Here is a 13,465-nt window from a genome sequence, read left to right on the forward strand (position 1 = left end):
CTAAGCCAACACAAAGGATTTGTAGAAACATACATGCACATATGCAAAGTATCCGCAAAACTGAAAATATAGGATGATAAAAAAACTTGCCGAGGTCCAAAAAAAGCTCTTTTAATATCTTGAGCTCTTGATTCACCGAGTCAAAACTGTTCAAACAGATTCCTCAGTGTGACTCTTAGATCTAAAAATATCAGATAAAAGCTGAGCTCATCCAGTGCTAATATTAGTCCTAGTTAACATGCTGAACACTTGTGCCATTTAATCATGGACGACAGCGGCAGGGCCGTTTGCATTCTGTCTCCGCTGTCACCCGGGCAAGCACAAGAGGACGCACATTATAGTGCAGCTGTGGAGAACATCTGCACACATCTGCACCACTAGATGGCAGATATCGCCCTCACATAGTGCTTAACGCAGCTTCGTGCTGTGCAGAACTCAGCGGCTGTCATTAATATTCCTTCAATGAAAATTCACAACTGATGGCTCCCAGTCGTGTCAGGAAATACAAGTCACTTTCACTGGGCCCTTAAAAAATATGGACATGTATCTGAAGTTCAATCCCAATACACTGAATCAACATGCAGCAAATTACCACTAAAACCTGTCAACAAGTAGCTGTGGCCAATGCTACAGAGAGAGTGAATTATAGATCAGAAAAACCAGAGGTGTCAGTCTTGAAGGAAAACCCTTGACTGGGTTTTCCATTTATCTCCGCAAACCACACTCGTGTGTTTTAAACACTTCACACCAAATTAAACTGAAGTGAAAACGCACTCTCTCCAGAGGAGCGGCGCTACTTTCCACTCCATGGCTGGATGATAAATCTTCAACGTTCCCTCCTCTGCCGCCTGCTTCACTTGTTGCTCTTTTAAAAGCATGGTCTTTGCTCTCTGCTCAGGCAGCAACCGATCGCTTTGCTCAGGAGACAGAAAACAGAGAACAGGCTCCAGGCCGGAGAGTCTGAGGACAACCAGCGCCAGACAATGTCCTCAAGCAAGAACCAGTTTATGTGGAGACACATGATGGCAACAACCCACACCACACAGGGGCTTCACACATATAACTGGTGTCACAAAGTCAAGCTCAGACATCCGCCAAGGCCCAATGGCCCCCTTCAATTAAATCAAGCTGCATTCAATTACAAACACTTTTAGATATCCATTCCTTATTGATCATTGATTTTTTTCATCAAGATCTATGGACTTTTCTCTGGGAAATTAATGAAATGTCAAAAACATACTATCTAAAGGCCGAATTATAGTCGGGTTGCACGCAAGACACGCAACACGCCCCTTTCGGGCCCTCTGCGGGCTTGCGTGCGTCCGCCAATTTTTCTAACTACACGACAAAGCGACGCGAGCCTCACGCAGCCCGCAAGGCTTGTGATTGGTCTGCTTACTACATCCCGTCTGGAGTCTAGCTTCCGGTTTCATGCCCCACAATACGCGGAAATCACGGAAGATTTAGAAGAACGAATATGGACCAAATAGAAGAGCAATTGGCAGAAGAGATCTGAAAGTATGACCACTTGTATAACCCGTCACTGACCGGCCGATTTGTCCGCCAGAAATAGGCTATGAGGAGCCGGAGTGGCGATGTAAATAAACAGGCGACGAAGAAGAAGACGTCTCTTCTTTGTGTGTTTTGTCTTTGAAAAAAAACGTTACTCCGCCTAGGGTTCTGGCGGTGAATTGCGTTGCAACACGCGCAGCACGTTAGAGAAGTATAAACCAAAACGAGTCCATCGATGCAGCTGCGTGGCCTTCCGCGGTTGCAGTCGCAGGACTATAATTCAGCCTTTAGCCTCTTAATCTGGATTCAACCCAAAATGGGTTCTTTCTTGGCCCATGTCCCATCCTTCCACCAAGTTTCGTGAAAATCTGTTCATTAACTTTAGCATAATCCTGCTAACAAACCAACCAACCAACGAACAAAGAATCAAACAAACCAACAAACCAATGGACAATATTAAATATGGGCTATGGTAATGCTAACCAACCAACAGAGAGGGACGAAATATATACACACGTAAAATATGCATGAATGCAAAGCAATGTGCAGCAATGTGCAATTAACATGTTATTATTCCTAGAGAATGTTATTGCATTCCTCAGGGTTATATCCAGGAAATCATCCAAGTCAAAGGAACAGGTTGATATTTGTGGAAAGACATTTATTTGCTTTCCTTCCATGATATAAATGAATAAATCGATCAGCTAACCTTAGCTTAAAAACAGGAAGACTGGCTCTCTGCAAAGTCAGACAACTCAAGAATGCTAAATCGCGCAAATTACCGTGTTGCATCTTGTATTTTTTAATTTCCACACGAGCAAAATGTTAAAACGGCAATTTGCGGTTTTAGGAGGGGTCCTATGCTGGGACTATGTTGTGATAAACTGAAAAATGCCTCTTAACCCAAATCTAAGTGCAGTAGGTATAAGATTAGATCAATAAATTTATCTTTGACACCTTTACTTGAATCTCACTCGTGAGCTCTAGAATTATGCCTGAAGTGGAGGCTTGTCCTGCCCATAAAACATAAAGTATTTACGTGACATGTTTGTGCAGCACCTTGACTGAAAGCAATTACTGTATATCAGCAACCCACAGGCGTGTTAATGATGGTGCTCCTTCATCAGGATGGAGACGTGGAGTTGATTTCGTCTCAGTTGGCGGCGCTGAAGGGCATTTGCCCCTTATAACCTTTTTATGTTGAAGTTCTGGCATTACTGTTAAAGTAACCTGAGCAACATATCTAAATCAAGACCAACCAAACCGTGGAACCTTAAAGTTAACATAAAGCACATTTCACTTGACTTTTCTTTTCACCATTTGTTGCAAAAGTACCTTCTGCTCCTGGAGCCAAGTGACAAGTAGTTGAGATTTGATCTTCTCAAATTGAGACTATGCATATTCATAAACATCTTTGGTTTCTGTCAAGAAAGCCACGCTGGGGCATCACTTAGCTCCCAGGGATGATATGCGAGCTAGCAAAAGGCTCATACTGCCAAGAAAACACAGCTGCTACTCCCGTCACACAGCTTTGAGGAAACCCCTGAGCCCTTCATCAAGCATCCATCCTACTGTGGCCAGGGAAGATGCAAAGATGCAGGATGCGGCTGAAGAGACGATGCTGGGAGTAGTTTACTTGTAGCAGCTACCACTTAAATACATTCTGCTCATATTCAGATTGATCATTTTAATTTGTGTTGTTACTCGATGGTTTATATGCTCTTCAGAAAACATATTATGATTTTCTCATTCTGTGCACTCTTTTCAGCCTCTGTCTAAAACACTTGGTTTCAGCTCCCGTCTCTTTAAGCCCCCCCCTCCCTTCTGACAAAGCCCAGGCATCTCCGATTGGTCAGCTAGACCACTCTATTGTGATTGGTCAACAGCTTTCGGAAAAAAAAACATTTACTTTCATGCTACAATTGCCAAGAGGCCAAAAGAATTGTGAATCATCCTGAACCACGAAGACAAAACAAATCCAACTTCCATCTGGATATTGAATCTTTGGTGGTTTTACAATATGTCCATAATCTGTGACATATCAGTTACCGGTCATATGAAACATTCCTGCAGAGCTTCTCATGTTTCTTTCTAGCGTTTTGCATTTAATCCCAACAGTAGAGAATCAAAGAAACTTGTGGTGGGCAGCTATAATCAACAATCTGTGCCAGATAACACTGTGGTTCCATGACAAACATGTGCATTAAAAAACATTATTATTGTTATATTATACATGATTTAAGAACTGACTGAATCCATCCGACTATTCATTTTAACATTAGACCAACCTAAATGTATAAAATCTAGAATTTCTTACAGCCTGAGAGGAATTAAAGACCATCTGTTTGTCTGTCTGGACAGATCATTGAGCAAAGTGACACAAATCAGAATCAGAATCAGAATCAGAAAGTATTTATTGCCAAGTAGGTTTACACCTACAAGGAATTTGCTCTGGTTATTGATGCATACAATGAACATAGAAACATAAAAACATAAAAACACAATAACCCAAATAATCAAGAATCGTAGAATCGAAATGTCATCAGGCTCCTGAAAAATCTCTGAAACCATGTTGTGGGCCCCTGCTCTAGACACTGAGCTGTTTCCAGTATCGTGTTATTGTTGGTATAATAAAGTGAACACTAAATGGTATTTCAAGAGTTACAAATAATACCAGCAGAGGAGCACGGCTTGGTAATACTTTCTGAAGTAATTGTAGGTGAGAGGTTTAATCAGAAGGAGCTGGGCCTGGAAATAATTTCCAAAGATCTCCCAGTTGATCTGAGAATCCCACAACCCTCCTGAATTCATCCCCTAACATCTGATCAAAGCGCAGCAAAGTTGTGAGGAGTGTGAATCAATAAATATCCTGAGGCGGCTTGTTTAGTTTTTAAGATGACAGGATGATAGGAAAGACTTGGCATGCACTCTGCAGCGGGTAAACCTGAATACACTCCAGGCATCGAGCGGTGCCAGTGGAGGGGGCGGGGGGGGGGGGGGGCTTTAGAAGAGGCAGGGAGACACGGGAGAGGAATGATGGACGGCTCACACGCCAGCCATTGTGAGAAAATTATAGCTAAGTGCCGCCAACTGAGGCAGCGTGGCGGCCAGCCAAAGCCCCGGGACAACAAAGAGCCAGGATCCCTGTGTGTGAGTGAGCGCCGTCCTGCCGGCGGAGCCCCAAACCTTCATATTTACATGCAACGCTCAAGAGTTAATTGCATTGAATTCCTGCGCGCGGTGCAAAGTGGGGGCTGTTGTTGCTTTATTTTACATAACAAACACACAGTTTCCACTCATGGCTATGTGCTTCCCAGAAACCCTAAAGCAAAGAGGCTGAATCAAAAGAGCTTCAGACCTCGAACAGATGAGGAATCATTGGTATTTGTCTCGTCGTTCAGGAATGACAGGAATAGGAGAAAGGTCCTCATCTTGAAAAACACAAAATCGAGGAGGACGGAGCAGGTCAACACATAACGATACCGTGTATAAATCTTCCATGTTATCGTGGAGCTTTCGTCTGATACTCTGCATTGTTGGCTCCCCGAGGAAAACATGAAAGTTCCACACATTCCTGTAATTACCCTGCGTGTTTGGGAAATTATTTGTATTCGATTCTGCTTCACGGGAAATGTCCATGTATGCGTTTTCAGCAGCGGGAGAGCTAAGGGGCCCCTTTAACACACCAGACCTCATCCTCACAGTAGTTGATGGACAAAAGCCAAAATGTGTCAGGGTTGCTACGGCTCCTGATCTTTGGTAAACGAACAGTGCCCTCCCGACTCGGCAGACTTGGCAGAGTAGGCCCGTGCACATCAAAGTAGGGCCTGACCTTGCATACCATATGAGGTTTGGATTAACGAGCTCTGGACATCAAACAGCAGGATCACCACCCACGAGTCATCAAACCCGGCTCGGACGAAATTTACAGCGGACAAAAATGCTGGAAACATCAACATCAACCTCGGCCACGTATCTCGGCTTGAACATCGTGACCAGGACAGGGAGCGGCAGCGGCAGAGGATCTTTCAAAAGCCTCCAATTATCTGATGTGTGGGAGAGCACAACGAACTGGGCCGCGTGCCAAACAGCATCCTTTACCAAACAAATAAAACTTTTGACAGGACGTGTCTGCCTCTCGGAGGACTGCACACCGACAATCCGCTCCGTGCAGGGCAGTGACAAGCGCTCCTGGAACTGAATATTAGTCATAACATTCATCTGGTAATTCCAGAGAGAAATACAAGACATACACATAATAGCACTTGACTTTCCCACAAAGGAAACTTGAAATGTGTTGACAGGCACTGTAATCACAATCAAACATTACCAGAGGGCTGGGGTGAGGTCTGATGTCAAGCCTAGTAACAAGTGGGAGACTTCTAAAGATGTGAGTGTGTTTGAAACAATATGGTGGTGCTGTTTTCTTACAGCACGAAGGTTCCTGGTGTGAATCCCAGTTTGGCCAGTGGTCCTTCTGTTTAGGGTTTACATGTTCTCGTGTCTGTGTGGGTTTTCTCTAACAGCCTTAATACATTCGATTTGGGAGGAAGTGAGTTGCTATTTCTATGTCAGCCCTGTGATTCGCTGGCGACCTGTCCAGGCTGAACCCCCCGATTGACTCAGGCTCCACCACCCCCCCCTGACATCCGTCAAAAGGAGAATTGTATCAAACTGTTTCGAAAGCCACGACAAATGTGGGGGCAAAAAGCCTGCTGTCACACAGAGAGGGGGATGTGTCACCATCTGTCAAACATGCCAGCGCACATTTGTAAGAATGTCAGTATCAGAAGATTGTTCAAACTGAGACGTCAAAGTCAACAGAGACTCAAGAAGCATTCGCTGAATCATGAGCCTATGAAACTAGTATTATTAGGCCTTCTGCTGAATGGGCAGTAAAAAAAAACTGGGTTGTGCAGGATGACCACTCTTCTGATATGTCATAATTTTTTTTTTGCCAATTATTCCATTGGTTCATCATTTGGTCTCACCCAGAGATATCTGATAGAAAGACAAGACTGAGCAAAGCGCACAGACTGAGAAACTGACACTTGAGCTGTACATTTGCAACAGTGTGATGACTAAGGTGTGTCCTTCAAATGCCACAGAATAAATGGGTCATTCCATTTATGAGCAACAGAGAACCCAACCGTGGGATCCTTCTCGGAGCCGACCTATCCCAGCATTCATCGCGTGCGGGTGCCAAAGCTGGAAGGAAAAGTTCTGAAAAAAATCCAGAGAACCTGATATTTGTGTTCTCGAATGTTTTATACTGACAGTGTTCAGCTGTAAAATGGTGTCTAACAGTCAGAAACACTTCAGCAACATGGGCGGTAGGTGTTCTCTTCAGTCAATTTCTTAAATTCAAAAAAATGTAATACTTAGAATATTTAATATTTCAAATAACAGGTATTGATTTTTCCAGATACAGAATTAAAAAAAGGCAGCGCAGGTCATTTAAAGTAGACGTATGATGGTGAATCCTGCTGTTCCCTGCAGAAGACAATCAATCTGAAATAACCACTATTCAGAGGTACGCAAGTGGAACCCTCGATGTCATACTGGTCATACTCAGCAGGGGTAAGGATAAAAACCTGAGGTTTAACCTGGCGGCAGGTTGATATCTGAGTCGTGTGAACAGCAGATCCCTGTTCCACTGGGAGCGAACACCTGCCGTCATCCAGAGATGTTTCCCTGAGGCCTCTGCTGCCGCCACAGCAGGACATCTGGACAGCGAATGAATGAAACATCTTTATATTTGATCATATTGACAGATGCATGCACAGAAATCCGTCAGGTCATTAAAGCAGCTGCTTGTCCACACAGACAAGCTGTGAAATAACTGTGATATTGAAACAAGTCGTCCGGAATTTAAATGCACAGATTTCAAACTAAATAAACATTAAAAAAAGTCACACACAGCATAAAAAGTATTTGTTCTTTTCAGTGGACCATCTTTCTTCCTTTTTTTCAATAATGCCAAAATTACAGTTTCAAAGTTTTACTTCAATTGAAGCCAAAACTGACTTAAAATAAACAAAATTACCTTTATGTTTAATATTGTTTATTTCCATTGCTCTTCCTCTAAGTCTGTTTAAATTTAAACATTTATTGTAGTTTACAATATTATGCATATATACTTGTACATACATATAGACAGGTTCTTTATGGACACACTCCACAACTCGAAATACATATATAAAAATTCAAAGTCGACCCACAAAACCTTAGCATTCGACCACATCTTAGTCTTCCTCCATTACGAGAGTCACTTCAATACTGAGGTTTCTTCATGACAACTGAGCACAAACAACTGAGCACAAACAACTGGTGTTGGGGGAGACTCTGAGATGCAGATGAAAGCACTTGAAACAGTTTGGAAAAGTGACTTTTTGTATTTTTGATTTCAGATAAAGCGGAATGAAGCTGTTTTGTGTCTAAGTCATTTCATCACGGAAACTTTCTCGTTTCTGGATTCATTTTTAGTTTTTCTCATCTTTTGACTGAATTAAAATTCCCTTCCCTTTAAAAAGGTTTATTATTGTTATTATGTTACATACCTATTAAACTAAAACTCACAATTAGTGGCCGATGAATAATAGCAACACTTCCGTCATGCTTTCCAAGTTATATTTTTTCTCTTTACAAAACATATTTGAATGAGTTGAATTTTGACTCCTTTCAGTTGAAATGATTTTTATAAGGAAAGTGTCTATGGAGATACAAAACTTTCTCTGGACTTCCAAAGTTGTGAAGATCAAAAGGAAATTTTTGGCTTTCATCATTGTACAAAAGACCAAAACGCATGTTTGGTTTTATTATAGGTGTTGTGGTTCAAGTACAGTGGTGAACGTTCATTTCAAAACCTCATCATTACGGCACATCCTTTCATGTGCTGCACTGTTTAACAGCATTATTTGAAATATGTCATTTGCACTGAATAAACATCGCTGAGCTGTCTGACTTGTACTAAGTGAGCTGGCTTGTTGTTGTATTCGTAATGAAGGTGCCACGGAGGCTACCTTTGGGCTATTAATGAACCGGTGAGGGTTATTAAAACTAATTTGATCATCTGTAATGAAAAATGAACGACTGGTGTTTGATTTTGTTGGCAAAACTAACAAGGAGAAGTTTGCTTTGATCAGGAAAATATCTGAGGCCTGTAGGAGAATTTAATCAGCGGCAATGTTTTGGCTTCAGAATATCTGCATAGAGGAAAAGAGAGAAAAAAACGGAAAGTTGATGAGGTTAAAAGGGGTAGGGAGTAAAAAAAGCAATAAAGCCAGCCCATACCCAAAGAGATCATTAAGTTAATGGATTGCTGGTGGCTAAAAGCATTACAGTGTTGGGTAAAGATCTGTGGACAGCCGAGGCCGAGGAGCGGCACGCTGAGAGCCGAGGGCCGGCTCACCAGTGACGAAGGGCATTAGCAGCCCCGCATCCTCCAGTCTGCAGCTGGTATTAGCAGGCACCGAGCACCCTGTCAACACATAGTGTATTACTCCACGCGCAAATTCTCCAACTGGCGTCGACACCAGCGGGTGCCTGTGCTGAGGCAGGATGAACTGGGGGGAAAGAAACCTCGAGAGGTATAAGTCCTGTTTCTCAGATGTGATACGAAACATTTGGGAGAAACCCTTGTTTGAAAAATAATCATAGAAAGGATATTAAAAGGGTTTACTGTAATCTGAAAGCACGAGAAATACACTTATTTAAAAACCACGTTGAAATATAGTAGAATCAACTATAACCGACTATTATCTGCTGTATTTTCCAGAGCAGCTGTTAACAGACTATTCTCTAATCCTTCTGGGAGCTTTAACGCCGCAGGATGACACACAAAACCTGAAATAGGCAGATAACCGCAGAGCTCGTGAACTGTGCAGCCGGACGGCTGTGAGCTTTATGCAACAGGACAAACGGTACCATGTAAAAGACAAGAGGATCACTGTCGGACACTTGAGGATCCAACACGCACATACTTCAAAAGGCTTCTCATTGTGTTTGTTAAAGCCGTATTGTTGCAGATCTTCCCCCGTGTGCGCCTGCTCTCCGGTGACAAGCACAGGGATTTGTCTGCTGCATGTGTACAGGCAGGGCTGGCTCTGGGGCTAAGGAGCATCATTATGGACTAAACACAACTAAAACAAAACACAGGCTTTCTGGTGCCCCACAGTCTACCCAGCTGAGGCTGAGCGGAGGGGAGGGGCTGGGGGGGTTGGGGGGGGGGGGGGGGGGGGGGGTCTCAGTCAGTGCGAGAGAAGTGGCTCTACCTACATGATTAGAGAAAGTGATTCATTGAAAAGGGTGGTTGTAAATTCCCAGACCCGCCGTTGGCTCCGTCGTTACAGACTCGTGTTGTTCAGCACGCTGGGTTCAAACTCACAGAACTAAGGAGATCCCAAAGTTTGTCAAAACAAATATAAAAATGCTGATGATGTGATGCACAAGACATTTAAAACATTTGCTTTTTTTTAAATGATGCTGCAGCCTTCTGAAAATACAGCACCGTGCAGCTTTTATCCCGAGCTGGAACACAGAATATGACGCGTGGAACTCGATGTGTAGTGTCCCACAGTATATTGTGCATATTTTAATATCATGAATCCTCTGTTGCAGCTGGAGGATGAGGAGCTTCTGCGCGTAAATGTTGGTAACTTTAAGCAGGGTTGAAAAGTAACTAAGTACTACTACTCAAGTACATTACATCAGGAACTTGTATTTAACAGGATTATTTCCATTTTATGATTCAACTACATTTATTTGACGCCTGAATATAGTGGCTGAACCAAAAACACAGGAGGTTATAGAGTTGGTTGCACACATAAATGCATCAGTACAATAATTCAATAACAATACATCACTGAAGGGGGGGGGGGTTAATGAGTACTTCCTATTCTTTGATACTGGTCGATGACACTTCAGTACTTCTACTTAATCAAGAATTTGAATGCAGGACTAACTCTAATAACTTTGTTATTGTACTAAAGTTTCTTGTCGATAAAATGGTTATCAACAAAAGAACTTAAATAAATGTAACTTTATCTGCATTTTTCATGAAACAACTGGCCGACGTGGGATTCAAGCTTTAGTATTGTAATGTAAAAATGGCAGAGATTCAAAGTCACTGATGTGGTGGGTTTTCAGAAACGTGGAGCATCAGCCTCTGCATCCTCGACTGGAGCAGTGATCCCTCTCCTCAGCTCGGCTCCTGCTGGGCTGCGGATGGAGAGGAGGGCTTTGTGAAGGTGGCAGCTGCTGATTCCCTCACTCAGTGAATCTGGACTGCTTCTTTTATCAGCTTGTAATGGGTCTAATGTATGTCTGACAGCCCCACAGTGATAAGATGGGGCTGGGAAGGGGAGGTATACTCCACATGTTGATATTAGGTTGTAATAAAACCAGTATCCCAACCATAAGTTCATCATCAAACCATCTTCTGTCTCTGTGGTTACAGTTCTGGGACATAGTTGCAATGGGGAGTATTTGATTGTGTGCACGGTGGCAGATGACTTTAAGGTGTCCAGGTGATCAAATGAAGGAAAAAACAAAAGCATTTAAAATTATTTCAGTGTCGTTTTATTGTACGAATATAAAGAATAAATAGCAAATGTCATTAATTTACAGGATAAAACAAGTCACCGATACACGACTCTGTATCAATGATTCCACGTTTAACTCTGAGGTTGATCTGCTTCATCCGAACATGGGAAACAGCACAAGTCCTTACGCGGCTCTACGCGCCACATCTCCATAAATACAAAATATATAACCAATATTCTCCACAAATAAAGTAGACTCTGGTTACAAATAATACTGACTTTGTACAGGGAGTTATACATAACTGCGTGGCAACCGCATATACAGAAAATACATTCCTACACTCGGTGGTGCGTGTGAGAGGGAGAGATCACAAAAAAAGAAATGTCGAGCTTATAATTGATGTCGTTCAGCTGGAACAGGAGCATTTGCAGTCTGTGATGATGGGGTACTGCACGGGTATCCACGCGCACTTCAGCCCCCCCTTCCTCTGCACGCATCTCCACCTCAGTATCGTCAGGTGGGTCGAGTTCGCAGGCTTGCACACCATCCCCTCCGGCACCGAGCACGACCTCTTGCTGAGGCAGCTGCCCACGCGCACGAACCGCGGCCAGAACCTGTTCCCCAGGTCGGTCCAGGTGTAGACCACCGGGCAGAACGAGTACGCCCACAGCCACTGCTGCAGCCGCCGCTTCAGTTTCTTACTCGGCTTGTGCTTCTTGCCGAACTGTACGTCGAAATCCATCGCTCGGATCTCCTTCGGCAGCACCCCGCCGGGCTTCTGGACGTCCAAGTCGTCGAGCTCCTCGTTCCCGGTGTATTTGTCCTCCGCGGGCGGCGAGACGGACAGAAAGTGGCTGTCAAAGTCCCCCAGGACGCTCTTCAGCTCGGTCTCGTTTAGGTCCCTCTCCTTGGGGTCGAAGACGGGGTCCGGGTCCTCTTTTAGTTCCACCAGCGGCAGACTGTCGCTCGGGATGGGGCGGAGGAGGTAGTAGTGCTGACAAACCCCGCTGTCCATGAGAAGTCCAAGAGACAGCACCAGCAGATACAGGGCCACGCACTGCTGAGGTTGGTCCATGTCGGACGGTCCAGCGGCGACTTCAGTGCGCACACGGAGCTGCTAGAGGGGCCACTGTCTCGTGCGCAATTACGCGTATCCAAACCTGAGTGTTGAGCGTCTTTTCAAAAATCACCGCTTCCCATGATGAAAATCCGTGACAGAAATAAAAAAAAAAAGCGGCATCAGGGGAACCGAGGTTCCGTGACGAACTTCGTGGCAGGGCTTATGTGTCTCCTCGGGCTCCGTGCGCGCGGTCTCGGCATGATGCCTCTGGTGCCTCCTGTTGCAGAAAAGCGCTGAGCGTCACCCGCGACCTCCGTTATATCCTCCGCACGGACCGTGATGTAATTCGTGTGCCTCTCTCTGAATGTGGGTTTGTTGTCTAGGAGGAGATCCCCCCCCCCCCCCCCCAATACCTCCTTCTTCCATCGTTCTGGAGGCGGAGGGGGGGGGACTAAGGGGACGGGGGTGCGGGGTGTGCAGGCAGAGGAGACGCCCCCTGTCGGTTTTCCTTAAATCAGTCTCACAGTGGGCATGACTGGTGAATTTTTTTGGTTTATTCTCTTGGGGTTTTGCTGGTGAATCCGTCCCTGCACTCTCCCAGCACCAACAACTTAGAGTCAAAGTATAGAAACGAGGAATTTTACATTTAAAGTCCATTTCAGTTTTTGAGATACTTTATTCAAGGATTTCCATTTGAATCCTCTGTGGCTTAAGATGTTCAGCTGATTAAAAATAAGACATGCAATCATAATATTATTTCTTTTCACCTGCTACAACATATAAGTGCTGCTCAAAGCAACGGTATTGACAATAAGGTCAAAAATAATCATTTCAAACCATCCAAAACCGCTGCCAGGATCATCACCCGCACCAAACACTCACAGTACACCACTCCTCATCTAGTGTTTCACCGGCTCCCTGTTCAACATAGACTCCATCATAAAATGTTACTGTTCTCCTTTAAAAAAGAAAAACCTAACCTCCATATACCTGCTGGACCTTCTCCATCCTGGGCCCTGCGCCCCTCTTCAGCTGCACCTCCCCACATTTACACTCCGCTCCATGGGTGTCAGGGCCTTCATCTGCCCTGCACCACGACTCTGAAACCCTCTGACACCTCACACCTCCCTGCTACACTCTATGTTGGACAGTTCAAATATTAACTCAAAGCAAATCGGTTCAGATCAGTCTACCGAACACAACAGCTTATCCATTCCCCCCCAATCAGATTGTAATCTTTGTGTACTGGGGTTTTTTCCTCCTAACAGGAATTTATAGTTCTACTTCTTATTCTCCTATCACATATGGTGTATTGATAGGTGTTTGCATTTCCTAAACCAATTTTAATGT

At 44.1% G+C, this 13,465-nt stretch overlaps 1 protein-coding gene across 1 annotated transcript; it reads right to left on the reverse strand.

The window, feature by feature from the left end:
• Positions 1-11,191: 11,191 nt before the first annotated feature.
• On the reverse strand, positions 11,192-12,350 carry nog1 (noggin 1). The gene has a single exon (XM_053444045.1). It carries the CDS (start codon positions 12,128-12,130, stop codon positions 11,462-11,464), a length of 669 nt encoding a protein of 222 aa, XP_053300020.1. The 5' UTR covers positions 12,131-12,350; the 3' UTR covers positions 11,192-11,461.
• Positions 12,351-13,465: the final 1,115 nt, after the last annotated feature.

The sequence above is a fragment of the Pleuronectes platessa genome, chromosome 16 (genome assembly GCF_947347685.1).
Source record: "Pleuronectes platessa chromosome 16, fPlePla1.1, whole genome shotgun sequence".
NCBI lineage: Eukaryota > Metazoa > Chordata > Actinopteri > Pleuronectiformes > Pleuronectidae > Pleuronectes > Pleuronectes platessa.

Coding starts and splice junctions, on each gene's coding strand:
- nog1 (XM_053444045.1), bottom strand. CDS start 12,130: ATGGACCAACCTCAGCAGTGCGTGGCCCTGTATCTGCTGGTGCTGTCT.